At 33.9% G+C, this 22,338-nt stretch overlaps 1 protein-coding gene across 1 annotated transcript in view; it reads right to left on the bottom strand.

Moving 5' to 3' along the window:
• Positions 1–467: 467 nt before the first annotated feature.
• The window catches only part of LOC130050488 (serine-rich adhesin for platelets-like), a 33,864-nt gene continuing 11,993 nt past the window's right edge, over positions 468–22,338 (bottom strand). Inside the window, exons 8-21 of the mRNA XM_056150681.1 lie at positions 20,952–21,278; positions 19,425–19,754; positions 16,556–16,969; positions 16,223–16,426; positions 15,748–15,789; positions 14,955–15,293; positions 12,931–13,254; positions 9,835–10,152; positions 9,128–9,559; positions 8,583–8,789; positions 5,844–5,900; positions 5,264–5,578; positions 3,341–3,688; positions 468–1,077 (exon numbers count right to left, since the gene is read on the bottom strand). Of these exons, the coding sequence (XP_056006656.1) occupies positions 920–1,077; positions 3,341–3,688; positions 5,264–5,578; positions 5,844–5,900; positions 8,583–8,789; positions 9,128–9,559; positions 9,835–10,152; positions 12,931–13,254; positions 14,955–15,293; positions 15,748–15,789; positions 16,223–16,426; positions 16,556–16,969; positions 19,425–19,754; positions 20,952–21,278 (3,815 nt within the window). The 3' untranslated portion in view covers positions 468–919. The remainder of the gene's footprint in view (positions 1,078–3,340; positions 3,689–5,263; positions 5,579–5,843; positions 5,901–8,582; positions 8,790–9,127; positions 9,560–9,834; positions 10,153–12,930; positions 13,255–14,954; positions 15,294–15,747; positions 15,790–16,222; positions 16,427–16,555; positions 16,970–19,424; positions 19,755–20,951; positions 21,279–22,338) is intronic.

Here is a 22,338-nt window from a genome sequence, read left to right as displayed (position 1 = left end):
TTTATCGAATATGAATAACGAAATTATGGAATACAAGTCAAAATTTATCGGATATAAATATCAAGATTATCGAATATAATTCATGATTTGTCGAATATGAATAAAAATATATATCAAAATTTTTATATAAGAATTAAAAGATTATCGAATATACATCAAAATTTTCGTATATAAATATCAAGATTCCCGAATATCAATCAGGATTTTTGCATATATATGAGTAACACGATTATCGAATAAAAATCAAGATTGATCGAATATCAAGATTTTCGCAAATGATCAAGATTATCGAATATAAATCAAGATTTGTATAATATTGCAATGTTTCACAGGCCATATTCGGACGTTGTACGTAACTGATAGTTCTACCTGATAGAATTGTTATACATGTACATACTCTCTTTTCAGCAATTGACATAGTGCGACTACACCTTTCCCGCAAATTTGTAATAAAAAAAGAAAGAAAATAAGTTTCGCATGATTTATTCATATACATAGTCAATGTTAGAACCGATTTTTCATCTTTACCTTACAGATGACGTCACATCTGTATTTCGGGGATTTTCTTTTTGTGTGCAAAAATATTAAAGCCATTACATTTTTATGCATAACAATCTGAAAAAGTATGAAATAGTTTTACTAAATAACATATTTGTTTAAACAGATTAACATTGAAAAATATAATATAATCTTGGTAAAGCTCGTCTATATTACGCAATGACGAACACTAAATACATAAAAATATTTGTATATTGTAGCATGCATCTTCTCTGTATCACATCATTCATAAAATCTTTCTGAGGATTATATGTGTTGCATACAGGTACCAACAACTGCAGCCAGTCAGAAAAAGTTCACACTCCAAAGAAAGTTATTTCTTTGTGCATGCCTCGCTGTGCGGACAACACAAAAATCACTACTAACAAAAAGTACAATTAGTTTGACAGGCGTTAATGTCTGGGCGAAAGCATAATGTCCCTCGACACTGACCAACATTGGGGTTGGTATTATCACAATGCAAATATCGACTGCATTCGCCTGGATAAGGATAGAACCCACTAACTAAACATGGATTGGCTGCAAAAAAAATTCAAATGCTTTACAAGAAATCGTTCATTTAATCATATCATATATATATAGCGCATCTACTTTAGAAAACTATTTTGGTGTACGCAGATATATTTCAGAACAGTGAATACAGAATACAGGGTAATTCAGATGCGTCGGTAATATACCTGTACGTTCATATACAGTGGAGCCTCGTTAATACAGACAATTTGGTTCCTAGCAAAACTGTCCGGATGAATGAAGCGTCCGAATAAATAAATCGCATATTCTAGATCTTCATATAAGTAATCAATATTCAATTTTGTTGATATGTAATATGAAGTATTCATTAACAATTTTCTTTATTGAATACATTACAATAATGTTAACATTTACATGTATTTAATAGACTAAAACTGAAATAACCATGTACTTGTAGATATTCATGTAAATTCAATTAGGATTAAAAGTATTCAAAATTACACACCTTGTACACTAAAGGCAAATAATCAAGCACTATATGTCATTAAAAAATGAATGTTTATATTTCATATTCTACAATACTCTAAGGCAATATCTGGAGGACGGAACCATTCAAGCTCGTTATATCCTCACAACCCGTGCGTTAAGTTTCCTCTAAAATATCGGTATAAATGGCACATTTTAAATTTTTACTAACAATGTCTGCCGGAGCTCCGCCTCGGCACTGAAACCCCTATACTTGTTTTAACAGGTTGTATATGTTACGAACTGAAATAGCTTTAAACTGGCCAATATAGCTAAAGAAATTTAAAGACATTTTATTGGACTTAAAATTTTCTTCAACACTTATTTTTGTAGCACTGATATAGTCAACTTTGTCTTATTTGCATGTTCTTGCCCTACTTGACTATTACTAATAGCAATTATCTTCATACACATGTTTCAAAACTTTTGATTTCATTAAATTGGAATAGTTTTATTTGTTAAACTCCAAGCAACATAATTACAAGAAAGAGATCAATTTTGAGCAATTGATTGGTTAAGTCTTTGATCTTTTAAATAAAGTGTCTCTTCAGGAATATTACGCTCATGTCAATGGTCACCTGCAATTTACAATTTATGGCCTCTCCCTTGTCCCTAAAATGATTCATACCAAATTTGAAAACAAATAGAATGGTAGTTATCAAGAAGTTAAAAATCTTTAATTGTTAATACATTTAATCACTGACCATTTTGGCCCCACCCTGATACCAAAACCCCTAACCCTGGGATCATGAAATGTACAATGTTTGTAAAGGACCACCTGCTCATTCTAAATATCCATTTAGTTTTAATTTAGTATCAATAGCCTTAAAGACGATGTTTATATGTATTACATATGAAATACTATATACCAAGTCTGGACCCGCCCTGGAGTCAGAACCTTAACACACGGGGATCATGTAATTCAAATTGTGGTAGAGCCTTTCTTGCTCTACATCACTAAGCATTTATTAATTTTCATTATACATGTGCGGTGGAAGAGTAGAAGTTTTTTTTATTTGTCAAATTTTGGCAGTTTTTGTCCCGCCGCTATGTCCCCCGGGTGCAGGAGTCCTTAACTTTACAATTTATGCCCCCTTATCCAAAAGATGCATCATACTAAATTTGAAAAGAATTGGAATGATAGTTATCAGAAGTTAAAAATGTTCAATTGTTAAAATAAGACAGACGACGCACAACGGCGGACACCGACCAATACGCAATTTCTGAGTTGCAAAATAGTTATTTCCTTTTGTTGAACTCTTACGCACGGTGAGACGCAAAATATGTTGTCGTATTCATGCGATGGGTACGAATGCTTATTGCTGCGTTCATATATTGCCTAAAGGATGCTTACCAGACGTCATGCACTCACCCGAACTTCAGGGACACACAAAATTAGTACGTTTATGAGGATTTATGATAAAATAGTTTAAACAAAAATTGATAATCACCATCTTTTCTTTGATTAAGTATCACTCGTGTAAAAGAGAAAATAAATAACAATTTCATATTTAATTTAATAGCCTAATTCAAACAAATTATTCTTGACATTGTCAGTTTAATGTATACCAACGACTGATATAAACAATTTTTACACTTTCATAACATTTATCTTTATTTAGATGGCCAGTCTATACTATATACATGTATAGTACATCTTGTACCCATCCAAGCGTTCGACAGAATACTGAACGTACCTCCATCACAAAAGAGCTGATATCTCAGAAATTGCGTATTGCAATAGGTTACCTGAATCTTATCAGGTGATTTAATAAATTGAGCTTACCAGGAAGTGGATTGATCATCACTGCATCGGAAGCAGGAGGAGTGTCCGAGCTTTGAAGTGTTTGTGAATTATCAGCAACACAACGAATATAGTGCCCCTGGAGATCGGTTGATGTGAAATCAATTGAGAAATTAGCATTTAGCGTGTTGGAACAGTTATCTTCATGGAACTTCGATTCATCATTTCTAAGTGAGGTATATGATGTATAATTTCCTGATGTCCCGTTTTTTATCTCAAGCGACAATGTCCCGGCAGGGTTTCCAACATCCCCTGAACAAGTGTGAATCTTTTGATTTTTTCCAACTTCCCATCTGTAATCAATTGTCAGCGTCGGTGTTGTTGGTTTCACTGAATAAAAGTTATACAGTTTATCTACCTATCAATAGTTAAGGTTTATGACATATAACCAGAACCAATAGCAAAATTTATTATCAGTGGCATATACTAAATGTAAATGTACAATATCTCATTTATGATTAGCTGCAGATCTGTGGCTCTTTGAGAAAATAATGCGACTGACCATAGACCTACAGATCCATCCCTTGTAATAACAAAAATCTTCGATTTATGGCATACAAAAAATATGCACGGTTAAGTTCTTGTATTGCCGTCTCAAAATTGTAATATAAGAAATTCCTATTCCCCGTGATAGCTGTGTCCAAACTTACCTTCAGACATTCATTAAAGCTTCATGCGACCCCAAAACTCGCAGCTTGAATGATTTAGTTTGTTGACGTAGCCATGCTTGTTAGGCGGTCAAATCAACCCCTATTCATTTCCACACTCACAATAATGTATATTTGAACAAATATCCCCATACACATTTTTATTAAAATATTTTGGATGAAATCATTCCAGCCCATTTGAAAGATAGCTGTTTAAATAAATGTAGGTTTGAATATTGAAATAAATTCACGACTAACCGGACTTTTATTAGCCTGGTCCCCATCCCCACCACTCTACTTTTATACTTCGCTATCGAACACCGTTGATTTTTGTATCTATTAATAATATCCAATCAGAAGTATGTATTCGGTCTTCATTTATCATCAACATATAAAATGAAAAATGTATAATTCCTTTAGATGTAAAATAAGCTCTTGAGTACTGAAACGTAATCTTGGTATTTCATGAAAGTTTAGCCTAGTCCCCATCCTCATCATTGATAGCTAAATGTAAAAGCAGAGTGGCGGGAATAGGGACCAGATTAATGAATGCCGTGGATTTGATTCAATATTCAAAACTGATTAAACAATTATTTTTAAACGAACTGGAATACTTTCATCCAAAATATTTAACTAAATTATTTGTGGGAATATTTGTTCACATAGACAGTATTGGTTTAAAAAGAGCACGAGTGTGAAAATGGTTCACTTGTCTTCCAGGGTAGATTTGACTCAGCTACCTAACATGACTACAATGGAAACATTTGAAAGTGGGTTTACTATTTTATATCTTAGGTCAGATGGTGCTTTATTGAATATTTGTAGGTAAGTTTGGACACAAGTACAGTGGGAAAATGTGTAAGGATTTTTTTTCATATTGATTAATTCAGACGGTGATGCACGAATACAAGGATATAAGGCCTCTATCGTGTGCATTTTTTTCTGTACCGTAAATCGAAGGTTTTTGTAAAGGGTGGATCTGTAGCTCTCTGGTATATCCCAATATTTTCCCAGAGTGCTACAGCTCTGCAGCTAATCTAAGATATGAAATAGTAAATCACCTTTGTACTTAATAATAATAATGATAATCGTAGCTCTTTCGTGTGTTCCTCAAAGTATTCGTGAACATATACATATGTAATAAAAACAACCATATATATATATATATATATATATATATATATATATATATATATATATAAAATGAATCTCGAAATATCTCTTGAATAAACAGAGCCACAGAGCTTTAGAAAATTACCTTTCAAATCAAAAGACGGTTTTTCAGAGCAAGTCCTCCCGTCATCAGCCTCCACGGTGAATGTATATTCTGATCTGTCCAAACATGCCGTGTTCTTGATCGTGAAAACGGAAGATGAGCCCAAAGTCCAGGTATACTTGTCGGCATATTCACTGATACTGAAGACAGTGGTACTGTTTGGATACACCACTAATAAAGCTTGACCTTTTTTCGCAACAGTTATTTGTGTATATGACGCAGACATGTTCATAGAACATGACAGTCTACCAGTGTCCCCTTCGTATGCCGAATCTGACGTGCAGGATTGTAAAGGACCTGTAAATACGGACCCTGTATATCATATCCGTATCAACTTACATATTCTATAATTAGAGTGCATAGCTTTTGGCATCTCAGTATTTCGAAAAGCTATAAATATCTGAAAACGTCAGTTTCTAAAACAAAACCAATTTCACTGGCATCAAATACTTTCGACAAACTGATTTTTTAAAAATATATAATGCCTGCCATAATCCTGTCATATACCCATGATAATAACTATTGATTGTAAATATAGAAAACTGTTTTATGGATAGCTTACAGAGCAATGCTGGTGTAGTAGATGGAGGGATAGTTGTTGTCGCTAATTCTGTCGATCCTGGAAAAGAATTTGAAATGTACACCAAAGTAATGTAACCATTTGTAGTTGTTTTCATTCCTTGATATGCATAAAATATATCGGCATACACCGTTGCTTTTGCTCCGTTCATGCGTAGCCCTATAGGATGTCCTTTCACTTACGAGATAAATTGCTATATGGAGCGTGATTCCAGCACTTGTAATCTATACATAGGAATAATTATAACGGGGGAAATTAACATTTTATGGTCCACACATCTTTTTCTAGATGCAGTTTACCATGAAATTGAAATGGCTGAAAATACTTTTGTTGTGAATCGAAAGATTTTTGTCACTTTCTGAATTAATTTCGCGAATTGATTCGCCTCAAACAAGTTATGTTCTATCAGGAAAAAAGTAAATCTAAACTGTTCGCTCTGAACTGATATATTACGAAAATAGATTTGTGTTTTAAGTGCTTAATCAAATTATCTTTAACTCTTATTTATGTTTTCTTTTGATGATGCATACGTGTCAACTAATCTAAACAATAATGGATGCTGAAGACTCCTCATACGCGAGGAGACTGATATTCGCGTTAAGTTACGAGATACATTTCACGTGAAATCAAAAGTATCTCATTATTTCATTACTAGATTGCATATTTTAACAAAGGTTCTACAGGCCTTATTTGGTCACTTGAGTATTAGTTATAAGTATCACTGGTCCAAAGGCCTATGGAATCTAGAAAAAAGTTCTTGTTTTATATCCTAATTCAATATTCAACAAAAGTACATGTATTAGTTTTTAGAACGTATGTTTTTAAATGCCCTCGAAAGTGTCTATAGTGATGAAAATATTTACATAACATAATATACAATATATGTACAAGTAACATTAATGCGATATGACTAATTTGGACCTGTCCTAAAGTCAGTACCCAATCTTGATACATCCTTTTCTACTTTTCCTAAATATGCATTTAGTTTTATACCATATCAGCAAACTTCAAGAAGTATTTCAAATGATGAAGAAAATAAAATCACTTTAACAATTTAATAATTTTGGCTCCACCCTGGAACCTAATCCCTACACCCTAAGATCATGAAATTTGAAATTTTACTACCTTCTCCTTTTAAAAACCTGTTTAGTTTCAATTTAGTAACAATAGCATAAAAATGGTATTATCTAAATGGTTTACGTATATACACTTTATATTCCAAGTTTGACCACACCCTGGAATCAGAACCTCTGCCAAGGGGATCATGAAATTTACAATTTAGTAGTAGCCTTCTTGTTCTATTTAGATTTTCCTACCAATGTGCGGTTATGGAGAAGAATATATTTAAAAATTAGTCTATTTTTGGTAGTTTTCCCTTCCCTTAAGACCCCGGGTGGAAGAATCCTGAAATTTACCATTTATGTCCTTGTCAAAAGGATGCTTTGTGCTATATTTGAAAAGAATTGTAATATTAGTTTTCAAGAAGTCAAAGGGCTCAATTATTAATACATTAAGGTGGATCGATCCTCATGTGACTTATCAATATGAATGGTTAAAAGTGGAAAAACTGTATTAATTTTCAATCAATATAGTTTAATTTAATCAATAACCAAAGAAAATGTGTATGTTGCCACCTTTTTAAGATCTCAGACATACAAACACACACACACACACACACACACACACACACACACATATATATATATATATATATATATATATATATATATATATATATATATATATATATAATATATATATATATATATATATATCAACATAAAAAAATCACACATTTTCGTTAAACAGAATAATGAAAATTAATAAAAACTTGCTGAAATGACAAATTATAAATGTCAACAGTTAAAGAAAACTGCTAATTCATAGATTAATTGTGGATATTAGGGAAATCATTGTGTCATAGACATGCAGTAGAGGAAATTCGAGCATAGGAGTTATTGCCCTTGACAACATTTTTAAAATTATAAATAATTGATTATTTATGGAAAAATAAAAAAAAATTCAGTATCAAAAGTTTACAATTTCTTTATTTTATTTAATGAATGAAATTCCTCTGAAAGATATATTTCTATCATGCGCAATATTTAATTAAATGAAGATTTTGCAAAAACCTATGAAAATACCCTACCGTTGGGATCATCAAACTTACAATATTGGTAAATGACTACCTGACATTTATAGATATTCAATTTGTTTTAATATCAATAGCACTAAAGAAGATGCTGTTCAAATGTTTTACATATATACAATATATACCAAGTTTGACCCCGCTGAGGTCAGAACTTCTAACCTAGAGATCCTGAAATTTACAATCTTGGTTGAGACCTTCCACATCTACATCACTATGTATATAGGTTTTCTTGCACATGTGTTATAGAGACGAAAATTATTTGAAAATTGGTAAATTTCCGTTCCGCCTCTAAGTCTTGAAACCCTTGTCCTAATGATGCTTCATATCAAATTTGAAGAATCAGAATGGTAGTTATCAAGAAAAAGTTGAAAGTGTTTCATTATTAATGGATGTCTATTGTTTACTCAGGTGACCTAAAAAGTATTTTGAATTAAATCAATCACGCGTTTACGTTCTAGCAAACTGAGAATCTCGTCAAATTAGGTACATGTACTCGCATAATGAAAGGTGGAGATAACAACAGTGATCAATTGACATTGAAGAATTGAAAAATTGATGAAGACATTTACCTTCTGTAGTAGTTGTCATCTCCGATTCGCACTTCACGTCTCTGCACCAATCACACCTCTCAACTCCACCATGGTCAAAACACAAATTAGTACCACAACGTTGGCCTGTTGGTATGTAATTATAACATCTTACATAGCTCTTGCATCCATCTATCTTTTCGTGCGGTCGGTATGCATCTGTTCCATTCGTATCATCACATATACTCTCTAGAACAATGGAAGTAGGTTAATCATAAAATAACTTTCGGCCAAACTAAAGTATACATATGTGAATATAAAACCACAGAGGTATTTCTGTTAAATAGCAAGCACGTACTCTACTAATTAATTTTTATACAGATAGGTTTGAATTCAGTGGGGGTGCATACCAAATGTGCAAAAATATGCAGAGGATTTAAGTTCTATAAATTTGGTAAATTTTAATTAGTATATATAGATTCAGTTATTTTATTTCCAGTTGCGAGTGTTAAAAACGAATGATTTAAAACAACCAACAGATAAACTCGTATATTATGAGGTAATTTACAATTATGCATTTTCCTTACTTGGAATAACGTATATTTCATCTTCAACTACGGTTTCCTTTATTTCACTATTTTCCGTTTTAACACTGCAGCGAATCCTCGCCATATTCCAGTCCCTCGTAACTTGCAATAAAAACTTTATCATTCTCGTCCTTGTACAGTTGATATCAGTTGGTTCGTCATCTTCTACAATTAGTATGCTTAGTCCAGTTGCAAGACTGACTCTAAATTTAAGAGGCGGTGCTTCGGGAGTTTTCATGGCATCTGTCACTGCTTTTTTATCATATGAATAGTTAACATTAGTGTCGGGGTTAGTAATTGTTATTGATAAATATCCCTCGCCCACTGGATAGCCTACATCTCCGGTACAGGTGTGTACTTTGGCGCTGTCGTAACTGTTTTCTTTTATGTCTGGATCGAGGCGCAATGTCGATAACTGCTTTTTCGGCGGATCTGTAGAGAGTAATCAAACTTTTAGTGCTACTGTTTAGACTATTGACTTCCGCACAACCATGCCTTAGTCACCTTTTATTGTTCTACATCAATGCAGTGTACATATATATACCTATATATTTCGTATTAATGTATTTTCGTTTAGAATATAAGAGAACTCATACATGTAGTAGCACAAAACACTCCAAAATAAAAACACCACTAAGATAAGCTTAGATATATTCAGTATTATATTTTAATAGCTATATATCTTTCTAGTGAAATGACACCAATACCTTTTGGTTGAATGTGAAGTTGCGCCGGTGCACTGGTCTCTGCATCATCGGATTTTACAACGGTGCAGGTATAGTATCCCTCATCCCAACAACTTAATGCTGCTATGGACATCGTCAAAGAGTTGTTTGTGTAACTGACCGTTACTCCATCTATACTGTTGATAAGGGTGTTTGTTAGAGAAATACTGGCGACCGTCGCGTTATTGTCAGCTCTTCTTATAACAATCGCTTTTACAGCATTCACATTCCTTGCAAAGCATTTGGCAGACACCGTGCTGTTGATGTTAGCTTCAATTTTGTACATATCAAAGGCGACATCTGTAAAAAGGTAATGAAAGTTAGGCTTATCATGCATAGTATTACATAAACACGTTTAATACATTTAACTTTAATAAAATGTTTATTAAAGGTCGAAATATCAAAAGCAGATTTTTAGTTTTTATAAAATTGTGAAATAGAGTGAGTGCAGAGACGGAGATAGTCGCTTGTAAAAGGGAGATTGAGTATACGTTATTTACACCATTTTGCGCAGAAAGACTGATTCCAAAACAAAGTTATCAAACTATTTCGTTTTGTAACGGTTACTTTAAGCACAATGTACTAATAGTCTAGTTGCATCATTTTTCAGATTTATAAAAGGCTTGCAGTTTTCATGTTTACAAATCAATTGATTATTTGGTTGGTTGGTTGGTTGTATATTGTTTAATGTCTCTCTCTCGGGAATTTTTCACTTATATGGAGACGGCACCAATGCCGGTGAAGGAATTATTTGGAATCTTTTATACTGACAAAGACAGTGTGGTATCCAAATATACATCTACTTTATGGATGACCTCTTTAAAGAAATATATATGGTCACTCAACCACATTTCTGATTAATTTGTAGAAGATCCTTGATATAAATACAATACGTATACTGTAAAATATATTTTGGATTATAGCTCTAAAAATATACAAATATAAAATGTATTGTAGACTTAGAAATATTGATGAAACATCTGAAGGACTTTTATACAACTTTAAAGGATGTATTTCACAATATTCAGAAATACTATTTGCTACTGAAAATGCAAAGCATTTTCATTTTTTCAAAAAGATGGTAATTAATCTTAGAGAGTATTATGATTGAATATCATAATTCCACCGTCCGAGGGGGGCTGCCCCCAGTTGAAGATCAAGAGGATACTTTCATGGACTAGCTATTAAAAAGTGTGTATCCTTTTGCATATGGGGGCCTTTCAATTAATTCCAACATTACTATCATCACGTGGTACATTTTTGCAACATATAATTATAAACCTATAAGTATTTCTTTGAATGTGTGTGTTTAATACTTAATTTTCGACGTTGCACCATACACGTAAATCTTAGAAGACAAGTAAATATATGTATAATACTTGTATATCTATGTCTGATGTATAGTGCTTGTGTATAATATATGTATAATACTTGTATATCTATGTCTGATGTATAGTGTTTGTGTATAATATATGTATAATACTTGTGTGTCTGATGTATAGTGCTTGTGTATAATATATGTATAATACTTGTATATCTATGTCTGATGTATAGTGATTGTGTATAATATATGTATAATACTTGTATGTCTGATGTATAGTGATTGTGTATAATATATGTATAATACTTGTATGTCTATGTCTGATGTATAGTGTTTGTGTATAATATATGTATAATACTTTTGTGTCTGATGTATAGTGCTTGTGTATAATATATGTATAATACCTGTATATCTATGTCTGATGTATAGTGCTTGTGTATAATATATGTATAAAACCTGTATGTCTATGTCTGATGTATAGTGTTTGTGTATAATATATGTATAATACCTGTATGTCTATGTTTGATGTATAGTGTTTGTGTATAATATATGTATAATGCCTGTATGTCTATGTCTGATGTATAGTGCTTGTGTATAATATATGTATAATACCTGTATGTCTATGTCTGATGTATAGTGTTTGTGTATAATATATGTATAATACTTGTATGTCTATGTCTGATGTATAGTGCTTGTGTATAATATATGTATAATACTTGTATATCTATGTTTGATGTATAGTGTTTGTGTATAATATATGTATAATACTTGTATATCTATGTCTGATGTATAGTGCTTGTGTATAATATATGTATAATACTTGTGTGTCTATGTCTGATGTATAGTGCTTGTGTATAATATATGTATAATACTTGTGTGTCTATGTCTGATGTATAGTGCTTGTGTATAATATATGTATAATACTTGTATGTCTATGTCTGATGTATAGTGCTTGTGTATAATACTTGTATATCTATGTCTGATGTATAGTGCTTGTGTATAATATATGTATAATACTTGTATATCTATGTCTGATATATAGTGATTGTGTATAATATATGTATAATACTTGTATATCTATGTCTGATGTATAGTGCTTGTGTATAATATATGTATAATACTTGTATATCTATGTCTGATATATAGTGTTTGTGTATAATATATGTATAATACTTGTGTGTCTATGTCTGATGTATAGTGCTTGTGTATAATATATGTATAATACTTGTATATCTATGTCTGATGTATAGTGCTTGTGTATAATATATGTATAATACTTGTATATCTATGTCTGATGTATAGTGCTTGTGTATAATATATGTATAATAATTGTATGTCTATGTCTGATGTATAGTGTTTGTGTATAATATATGTATAATACTTGTGTGTCTGATGTCTGATGTATAGTGTTTGTGTATAATATATGTATAATACTTGTGTGTCTATGTCTGATGTATAGTGCTTGTGTATAATATATGTATAATACTTGTGTGTCTATGTCTGATGTATAGTGCTTGTGTATAATATATGTATAATACCTGTATGTCTATGTCTGATGTATAGTGCTTGTGTATAATATATGCAAGTCCCTATAATTCAGTGACACATAAAACATGTAAGTGTATTAAATTAGAGATGCAATACGTACAAGTCTATGTGCTGACTTTTTTTTCTGATGTAAATCTGTTTATTGTATATCAGTTGTTTTAATAATAATTAAAAAATCATTTTTTAAAAACTTCCATGCGATACTATACCTGCGGTTCCAACAGTAATTGACTTTAATTTATTTGCAAATGGCCATTGCATAATTGAACATTTAAGGTCGGTATTATTGAAACTTCCATCAGCTATCATAAGATTTGATGGTTTCCAAACGACATTCACAAGACAGTGTGGGTCGTTTCTTCCAGTGATAACTGTTGATCCCTCAATTTCGTTAAAACTGCTCTCTGATTGCCTTTTGTAGTACGCTTTAATGTCTGCGTGAGACTCATCTAGAGTAGCTGTACAGTTGAATTCAATCTGTGAACCCTCTTGGTAAATTGGACTCGTGTTTATACTGAATGCTGTCAGATTGCCTGAAAATTAATTTTTATAGTACTGTAAAATTATTAGATTTCGTGGATTTCCAGATTACCCCTATCTCAGGAATTTCAAACCACAACGAAATACACAAATATAATAATTCAATGTACCGAAACCATACCCACGAAATTACATCCCAACGAAAGGGTAAAATCTGGACAATCCACGAAAATTAGTCACCCCAAAATCAAGTGATTTCACGCTAAATAATAGACTTGATTTTAACATATCGCTGTATTTATTGTGATATAGGATTTACAATAATAGTAATTAGTAAATGGACAAACTATAATAAAGCATATGTGCTTTAAAGTTTTAAGATATATGCACTCCACAAAGACAAGAATAATTTTTTTTTTTTAAATGATCAAAAAAATAGTTTAACAAAATGAAGTGAACTGAACTTACATATATAATAAAGTATATGATTTTTGCAACTTAATTTCCTGAAATAGAATTGTTATTTCATCAACATGATGGTATTCATTGTGTTTCTGCTGAAATGTGTTGTCAGAATGGTTATTTTTGTTCAATCCCAGAAAGCTTGTGACAAATGTAAAGTAACTGAGTAAGTTTTATGTATTATTTTACGTCATATCAAAAAACAATTCACCAATGTAGAGACGTCACCAGCCGTAACGAAAGTGTCACAATTTCTTACCTATCTATGATGATTACGACCAATCCAGGGAGGGTTCTTGATGCAAAGTGATCGCCCTACCTGCACTAAGCTACCGCGACCGGTAACTAAGAAAGTATTCTATCACATAAAACATTATGGTCACTAGTAATACTAGTTTAAAAAGAAATGCGGTACATTCCTTTATAAAATCATGGTACAAATCACTCGCCTTTAGAAGTTCATTTATCTATAACTAGTTTTGTTCAATTCAAATGAAAGCTCGCAATTATACGAGGAAACTTTAATTAGTTGCAATTTCCGACAGCGGTAGGTCAGTGGTAGAGCATTCTCTTCGTGGTCGGGAGCCCTGTTCGTGTCATGACCGCGCCAAGCCTTAGACGTAAACAAAAATATAGTGACTAGTCACTATATCAAAATCTCTTATATAGATGTTTTATGAATGATAACTGTAGTTCTATTTGTTAGTTGGCTAGTTGTATATTGTTTATTGTCTCACTGAAGACTTTATCACTCCTATGGAGACGTCATATTGCCTGTGAAGGTCTGTACGATTCTGTAACCTCGGCGCTTACAGCCTTTGAGCAGGCAGGGATCTTTATCGGGCCACACCTACTGTGACACGGGGCCTCTTCATTCGCGGTCTCATTTGAAGGACCTCCCCATTAAGTCGCCCCTTACGACATGCAAGCGGTACTGAGGACCTATTCTAACCCGGATCCCCACGAGAGAGGTTTTATATGAATATTGCTGTCTTGTGATAAATGCTGAAAATGACTGTCACTGACACACATGTAACTACATGTGTGTTCTAGTATATCGTCTAAACTTTGTACATTTACAGTGATTGAGAACGAATTGTTATCTATATTTAGAAATGTAATGCAACCTTGACTGATTCCTGTGCCTTACACAGTATAAGTTATATAATACACATGCTTCTGGTATTCAATAATTAATTCAATTATTTACTCCCATCGTTGTACATGTAAATGCTTGTTAATTACTGTTGATTGACCTGATCAATCTGATAACTCAAAATGATCAACTTACTGATAACATTTAGTCTAAATGTTTCAACAGAAAGGGCAACCAATGAATCTGTTCCCATGCCGGTGATACTATATCGTCCTTTACCACTGCAATTTACTGAATGGAACGTCATGGATAAAATCATAGGCGATGAAGCAAAGTTGGTGGATATGCCCATGTCAGTACGGGACTGAGATTGCACCGTGCCGTCTGGAAGAATTCCCGCTATTTTTTCCTCACTCCCTTGACTTGACTCTGGGAGGAATGTGATGTTTAGACTGACGAATGTGTTATCTAGGACAACACATTTTACGATGGCTGATGTCCCCTCCGAGTGGGTGGAATCATTACAGGACACATCTATAATACCCGCAATGTTATAAATGTCTTGTATACCAAACGTTTTGCACTGATATTGTTGAAAACATAATGCATGATACACATAGGATATATAGCAAAAAAGCGTTATATTCACACACATCTTTCATCAAAGTAATGTAATTCTGAAAATCAGATTTAACGTCAAATTAGGCCCTATTCATACCCAGCAGACACAGGACTCAAAAGGACGTTGGTCAATATTTGGTTGCGATGATATATGACCATATTTGAAAGCCGAATTCATAATGCTTTCTTGTGATTTTATATATATATATATATATATTGTCCTTTAATGAACATTTAGTTCTTGCAACATTTCACAGAAATAGTTCTACAATTTGATGGGGATCTACAACATCATGGATAATGTGAAATAAAACATTGAAGCCATTTCTATTTGATATAAATGTATGTAAAATAAATTCCCACTCACAGCGTGTTCCTGGGGGTAGGGTTGTCATTATTGTTGTAGGCCCTAAATGGATACAATGAGGTCTTATGCATACAAGTTTACTGTTAAACATCTACTATTTAACATAATTATTTGAAATAATGATGCGTTTTCCTTGATATCTACAGTAAATTGGAATATATCAATATCATTATGTGTTTAGAATATTATTGTCATTGATTTTGAATTTACGTCCCACTTCAAATGATATGATTGCCTTTAAATTTTATGACTGCTATTCCACCTTAAAGTTATATTTTATGATTACCAACAAATAGATAAGAACGTTATCAACACAAAGTAAGATTTCTTTTCATATTGTAGATCATGTGCTAGCTTAATATTAAACATTTAAAAGAAATTACACATGAAATAAACTATAAAATTGAATCGAAGTCAAATTAAATGTGCTATCATTACTAATAGTGTTAATTAGGAGTAAAAAAAACATTTTTACCAGGTGTTGTTACTTCCTCGCAAGTAAAACTTCCGTCACAAGTTACACAATATTTGTTTGTAAAGTCCATGCATTGGCCAGTAGGACATTGATTTCCCACGGCATACATTTTCCCTCCGATTTCCGAACAATCGACAAAACTATTGCAGTCATTGTTCGGATGTTTTCTGATAGATTGGTGCTCATATCCGTCACAAAAGTTACCTAAAATAAATTCTTCGTTACAATTCAAACAACAGAAAGAAAGACCAATAAGCCTTGTACAAACTAATCTGTCATCAATGAGATTGAAATTCTTCCTAGATTGTTATGAAATTATAGAAAATGTCTTACCAGGAATCACTGTTATGCGTGACTCCACAGAAGAGTGCACTGTCTCGTCGTCCTTCAGCACACATTTCACAGTCCCGTTATTGAACTCCATCGTCAAGTCCAGCAAAAATGTTATCGTTTCCGGGTTGTTACACGACACATTCGTTTTCCAATCAGACACAAGAAGGAACTGGGCAGTCGTTCCTGTGATGTTGATGTAAGTTATATTGTTCGTAGGATCCAGCATTTTTTCGGTCTCTGCTATTCTGTTTGAGTATCTAAAACCAGTCACAGCGTTCGGTTTGAATATTTGAACTTCCAAGTAGTTATTTCTCTCTTCCATTCCGGTGTGCTCCGTGGAACAAATATGATTGAGGCCTGCTCTGGCGAAAGGTTCGAAGATGTCGGGATGTAATTTCAATTCTGGTTTAGCTCCTTGCAATATGACAATAACATTCAGTAAGGATATGACCAAGTAATTCAGAAGTGATAATAGTTGATGGATAGAATTTGATAACACAGTGTTTAAGTACATGTAAACATGTATGATTAAGTACATCACAACAATTTTAAAATACTATTTACAGAACAAGATTACTAGGGAAATTATATGGATCAAACTAAATACTGTAAATGTATTACATTTGGCTGTGTATTCTATTTAGCGCCTTTGTCGGAACGCAGCTTCCGCTAAATCAAGTACATCGCTAAATGCCATCCGTAAATCTAGATGTTTAAAGTAATTCAGGAATGCGCTAAATCAAATATACGCTAACTTGTTGAAACAAGAGGCCCATGGGCCACATCGCTCACCTGAGTCACCTTGGCCCATATCTGAAGACTTTCCATATATATTTGCATGTAAAACCTTGGTCCCTATTATGGCCCAAACTACCCTTTGCAAACTTGAATCTACACTATGTCAGAAAGTTTTCATGTAAAAATCAGCTTTTCTGGCTTAGTGGTTCTTCAGAAGAAGATTTTTAAAGATTTTTCCTATATATTTGTATGTAAAGCTTTGATCCCCTATTGTGGCCCCATCCAACCCCAGGGGCCCATGATTTGAACAAACTTGAATCTGCATTATGTCAGGAAGCTTTCATGTAAATCTCAGCTTTTCTGGCTTAGTGGTTCTTGAGAAGAAGATTTTTAAAGTTTTTCCCTATATATTTGTGTGCAAAACTTTGATCCCCCCCTTGGGGCCCCATCTTATCCCTGGGGGCCATGATTTGAACAAACTTGAATCTGCACTATGTCAGAATGTTTTCATGTAAAAATCAGCTTTTCTGGCTTAGTGGTTCTTGAGAAGAAGATTTTTAAAGATTTTTCCTATATATTTGTATGTAAAACTTTGATCCCCTATTGTGGCCCCATCCAACCCCAGGGGCCCATGATTTGAACAAACTTGAATCTGCATTATGTCAGGAAGCTTTCATGTAAATCTCAGCTTTTCTGGCTTAGTGGTTCTTGAGAAGAAGATTTTTAAAGTTTTTCCCTATATATTTGTGTGCAAAACTTTGATCCCCCCTTGTGGCCCCATCCTACCCCCCGGGGGCCATGATTTGAACAAACTTGAATCTGTAATATGTCAGGAAGCTTTCAGGTAAATTTCAGCTATTCTGGCCCAGTGGTTCTTGAGAAGAAGATTTTTAAAGTTTTTCCCTATATATTTGTGTGTAAAACTTTGATCCCCCCTTGGGGCCCCATCTTATCCCTGGGGGCCATGATTTGAACAACCTTGAATCTGCACTATGTCAGAATGTTTTCATGTAAAAATCAGCTTTTCTGGCTTAGTGGTTCTTGAGAAGAAGATTTTTAAAGATTTTTCCTATATATTTGTATGTAAAACTTTGATCCCCTATTGTGGCCTCATCCAACCCCAGGGGCCCATGATTTGAACAAACTTGAATCTGCATTATGTCAGGAAGCTTTCATGTAAATCTCAGCTTTTCTGGCTTAGTGGTTCTTGAGAAGAAGATTTTTAAAGTTTTTCCCTATATATTTGTGTGCAAAACTTTGATCCCCCCCTTGGGGCCCCATCTTATCCCTGGGGGCCATGATTTGAACAAACTTGAATCTGCACTATGTCAGAATGTTTTCATGTAAAAATCAGCTTTTCTGGCTTAGTGGTTCTTGAGAAGAAGATTTTTAAAGATTTTTCCTATATATTTGTATGTAAAACTTTGATCCCCTATTGTGGCCCCATCCAACCCCAGGGGCCCATGATTTGAACAAACTTGAATCTGCATTATGTCAGGAAGCTTTCATGTAAATCTCAGCTTTTCTGGCTTAGTGGTTCTTGAGAAGAAGATTTTTAAAGTTTTTCCCTATATATTTGTGTGCAAAACTTTGATCCCCCCTTGTGGCCCCATCCTACCACCGGGGGCCATGATTTGAACAAACTTGAATCTGTAATATGTCAGGAAGCTTTCAGGTAAATTTCAGCTATTCTGGCCCAGTGGTTCTTGAGAAGAAGATTTTTAAATGACCCCACCCTATTTTTGCATTTTTGTGATTATCTCCCCTTTGAAAGGGACATGGCCCTTCATTTGAACAAACTTGAAAGCCCTTCACCCAAGGATGCTTTTGGCCAAGTTAGGTTGAAATTGGCCCAGTGGTTCTGGAGAAGAAGTCGAAAATGTGAAAAGTTTACAGACAAACGGACGCCGGACAAAATGTGATCAGAATAGCTCACTTGAACCTTCGGTTCAGGTGAGCTAAAAACGATTTCCGCCAAATATGATACGTTTACAGTACGTTGAAGTGCCTGACTACGCATAGATACAGCGAAACTGAATTGACAATTTCGCGTTTGAAAATATCAAAAATTCACAAATTGCTGAATACAAATACATAATGTAGGCAAATAAGTAAACGTTAAATTAATTACCTTCCACAATAAACGTCATATTGGGAGCGGTTATTATAGAATTGTTCTTTGTCGACATTTTGCAACCAAACATTCCTTGATCTTCGCACTCCACACTGGATATTCTCAAGATCAGTCGTTCATCGCCACTAAACGATTGTGTTGTTACAGAGTATCTCGCATTAGTTATGAGCATTGAGGCCGTTCCTGAACTATTCATAACAGCAATTTCGGCACCATCTTTAGATAAAATGATTTCCTGAAAAATTGATGACGCACTGCGGGCTATGCATTCTATTTCTTGGAAACTTTTTGTCAGGTTTGATTTGCTATATTCAAAAAATGCAACACCTGAAATAAAGTAATGTATATTTTTATTTTATACACACACTCATGTACATATCGTTATTTTATTTTTGAAATGTATATATTATTTTCATCTTTTTGAAACAGGTGCTCTCCCGTGGGGATCCGGGTTAGAATAGATCCTCAGTACCCCTTGCTTGTCGTAAGAGGCGACTAAATGGGGTGGTCCTTCGCCTGAGACCATAAAAACCGAGGTCCCGTTTCAAAGTAGGTGTGGCACGATAAAGATCCCTCCCTGATCAAAGGCCATAAGCGCCGAGCATAGGCCTAAATTTTGCAGCCCTTCACTGGCATTAGTGACGTCTCCATATGAGTGAAATATTCTTGAGAGGGACGTAAAACAATATTCAATCAATCAATACAACAGTTATGTGGGTCGTTTCTACGATGGTATGTTTGTTCATTCGTTCATTAATAAGACCTTTCTTGATTAGTTTGTTCAGCCCTGCATTCAAAATTTAAGACAAATCTCTTTTCGAATGCCTTAAAACTCGCAGAAAGTATTACTTATATGACGTCCTTGATTCATATTATTTCTCAAAGTCAAGTATGAGAGGTGAGGGTCACTGAAATGGATATTGGGAATTGTTTCAAAAAGAGTATCAAAATGCCAGACAGGCACCTAATATGCAAACTTTAGTTCCTAGTGGTGTTAATGAAAGGTGAAGATAACGAACAGTGATCGATATTGTACTCGATACATTAAGGCACTGAAATGGAAATTTCGAAAATCTTTGAATACAATACTAAATCATAAGCTGTAATTCTTATTCAGGTTTATCAAACTTTCAGAAATGAAAAACTACATGTATTTCATGTTGAATCTCAAGAAGGAAAGTAAGTTCCCTGTAGTTTTTGTTATGTGCTATGTACATATTTGATTTCAAATAGACGTGCTGAATGCTATCGTACGCAAACATCTTGATTCCTACAAGTGTTCAAGTTTAAATCAAAGTTACTAGATGAAAATCCCCTGTGTTTCTCATTTCGAAAACTCCTGTGGGTCTTTTATATTATGATACGCCATGTTGTGATAGGATACCCCGCTTTTTCATATATCTTCCGAAATACGTGCAAAGTGCATTTTCTCATATTTTACTAGGGAACAAATGCTTCATCTAACGTTACTAGAAATTGGGACATTTGATCGTATTAGCTCACTCCATTGTTTAATATACATACCAGCAGATGATACATTCAGCGTCTTTTCAGCAATCTTAGTCTTATTCAGCAGAGTGTTTCGTACAACACAGCGGACTATGACGCCGTTTTGATTGGGAGTCAGCGGAAGAGGGGGACCACCAACCCAGTTGAAATCAATGGAACAGTCGGTGTTAAGTCCAGTCCCAAAATCTGGACCGGGAATTGTGAAAAGAGTGTTGGAATCTTTGATTAATTCAGCATAAAAGTCACTATAATCTGGATCCACTTTCGTTGTACAATTGAAGGTCATCAGATCACCTTCGTTGTAATGTACCTTAGAGTCGATGCTTACTTCTGACATAGGAGCTGGAAGTACAAACAATTCTGAATATTGAAAGTTGTGTTTTAGGTATTATATAAAGCTAAAATAGAGTCCTCTCATCCGCAATGGAATCAATCTCAGAATAAACATTATCATGTTATATGATTAATCACAATAGGCTTGTAATTTTGATAAGCAAAAAAGCAAAATTTACCCATAACCTTGACCTTAGTGGTCTGACATTCGTTCAATTTGCTATACTTTTAACAGTCTAAAAATGTTTTAGGCATACCAGGTGCCATTACTGGATGATCACACCAGTGTGTGCTTGTGTGAAAAACGAAAAAGTGAATATAACAAACCGTGATCAATCTCATACATGTAACTCCTACAAGGAATACAAAATCAAGAGTTGGGCAAACACGGACCTCTGGATATACCAGAGGTGGGATCGGGTGACAAGGAGAAGTAAGTATTCCATGTCGATCGGTCATACCCGCCGTGAACCCTATATTTTGTAATCCGTAGTCAAAATCAGTGTGTAAAGAACGGCCTAATAATTGGTTTGGAACAGGTCACACTGCATTTGACCCAATGACAGGTTGTATTGGAAACTTAGATCCTTGTAAAGACCATACAATTTGTAAAATGCTGACATTCAACTAGACTGCTGATACTCCTACAGCATCAACGTGTTTGTCATTAGCTTGCCTCGATTCAAAAACTTATCATACACACAAGCTCTTTCATATCCAATCAGATGAGAGACATAAACACCATATGCAGGTGATAATGGAATATTGCTGCATAAATAAGTGGAGTTGACGATGGAGAAGCTTAAATCATCCCGTTGAGTTATTAGTTTGTCGTTCTCATCTATGTTCAATAAAACAATCGATTTTCGATTGACCTATGTCACATACTAGTTGTTTAGCATTCATTAACCAGCAATTTATCGAGGGTAATATTTAATACATAGTACATCGTTTCCATTAGGAACAATGATTAAAAATAAAAAGTTAAAATTAACAAAAAATGAGGAGATAACATTTTCTTCTATAAAGCCCGACTTGCCCACTACAATCTATTATCATGGCAGTGGAA

This window comes from Ostrea edulis, chromosome 9 (assembly GCF_947568905.1).
Source record: "Ostrea edulis chromosome 9, xbOstEdul1.1, whole genome shotgun sequence".
Classification (NCBI taxonomy): Eukaryota; Metazoa; Mollusca; class Bivalvia; order Ostreida; family Ostreidae; genus Ostrea; species Ostrea edulis.
Note: the sequence above shows the minus strand (reverse complement) of the source record. Positions and strands in the feature narration are given on the sequence as shown.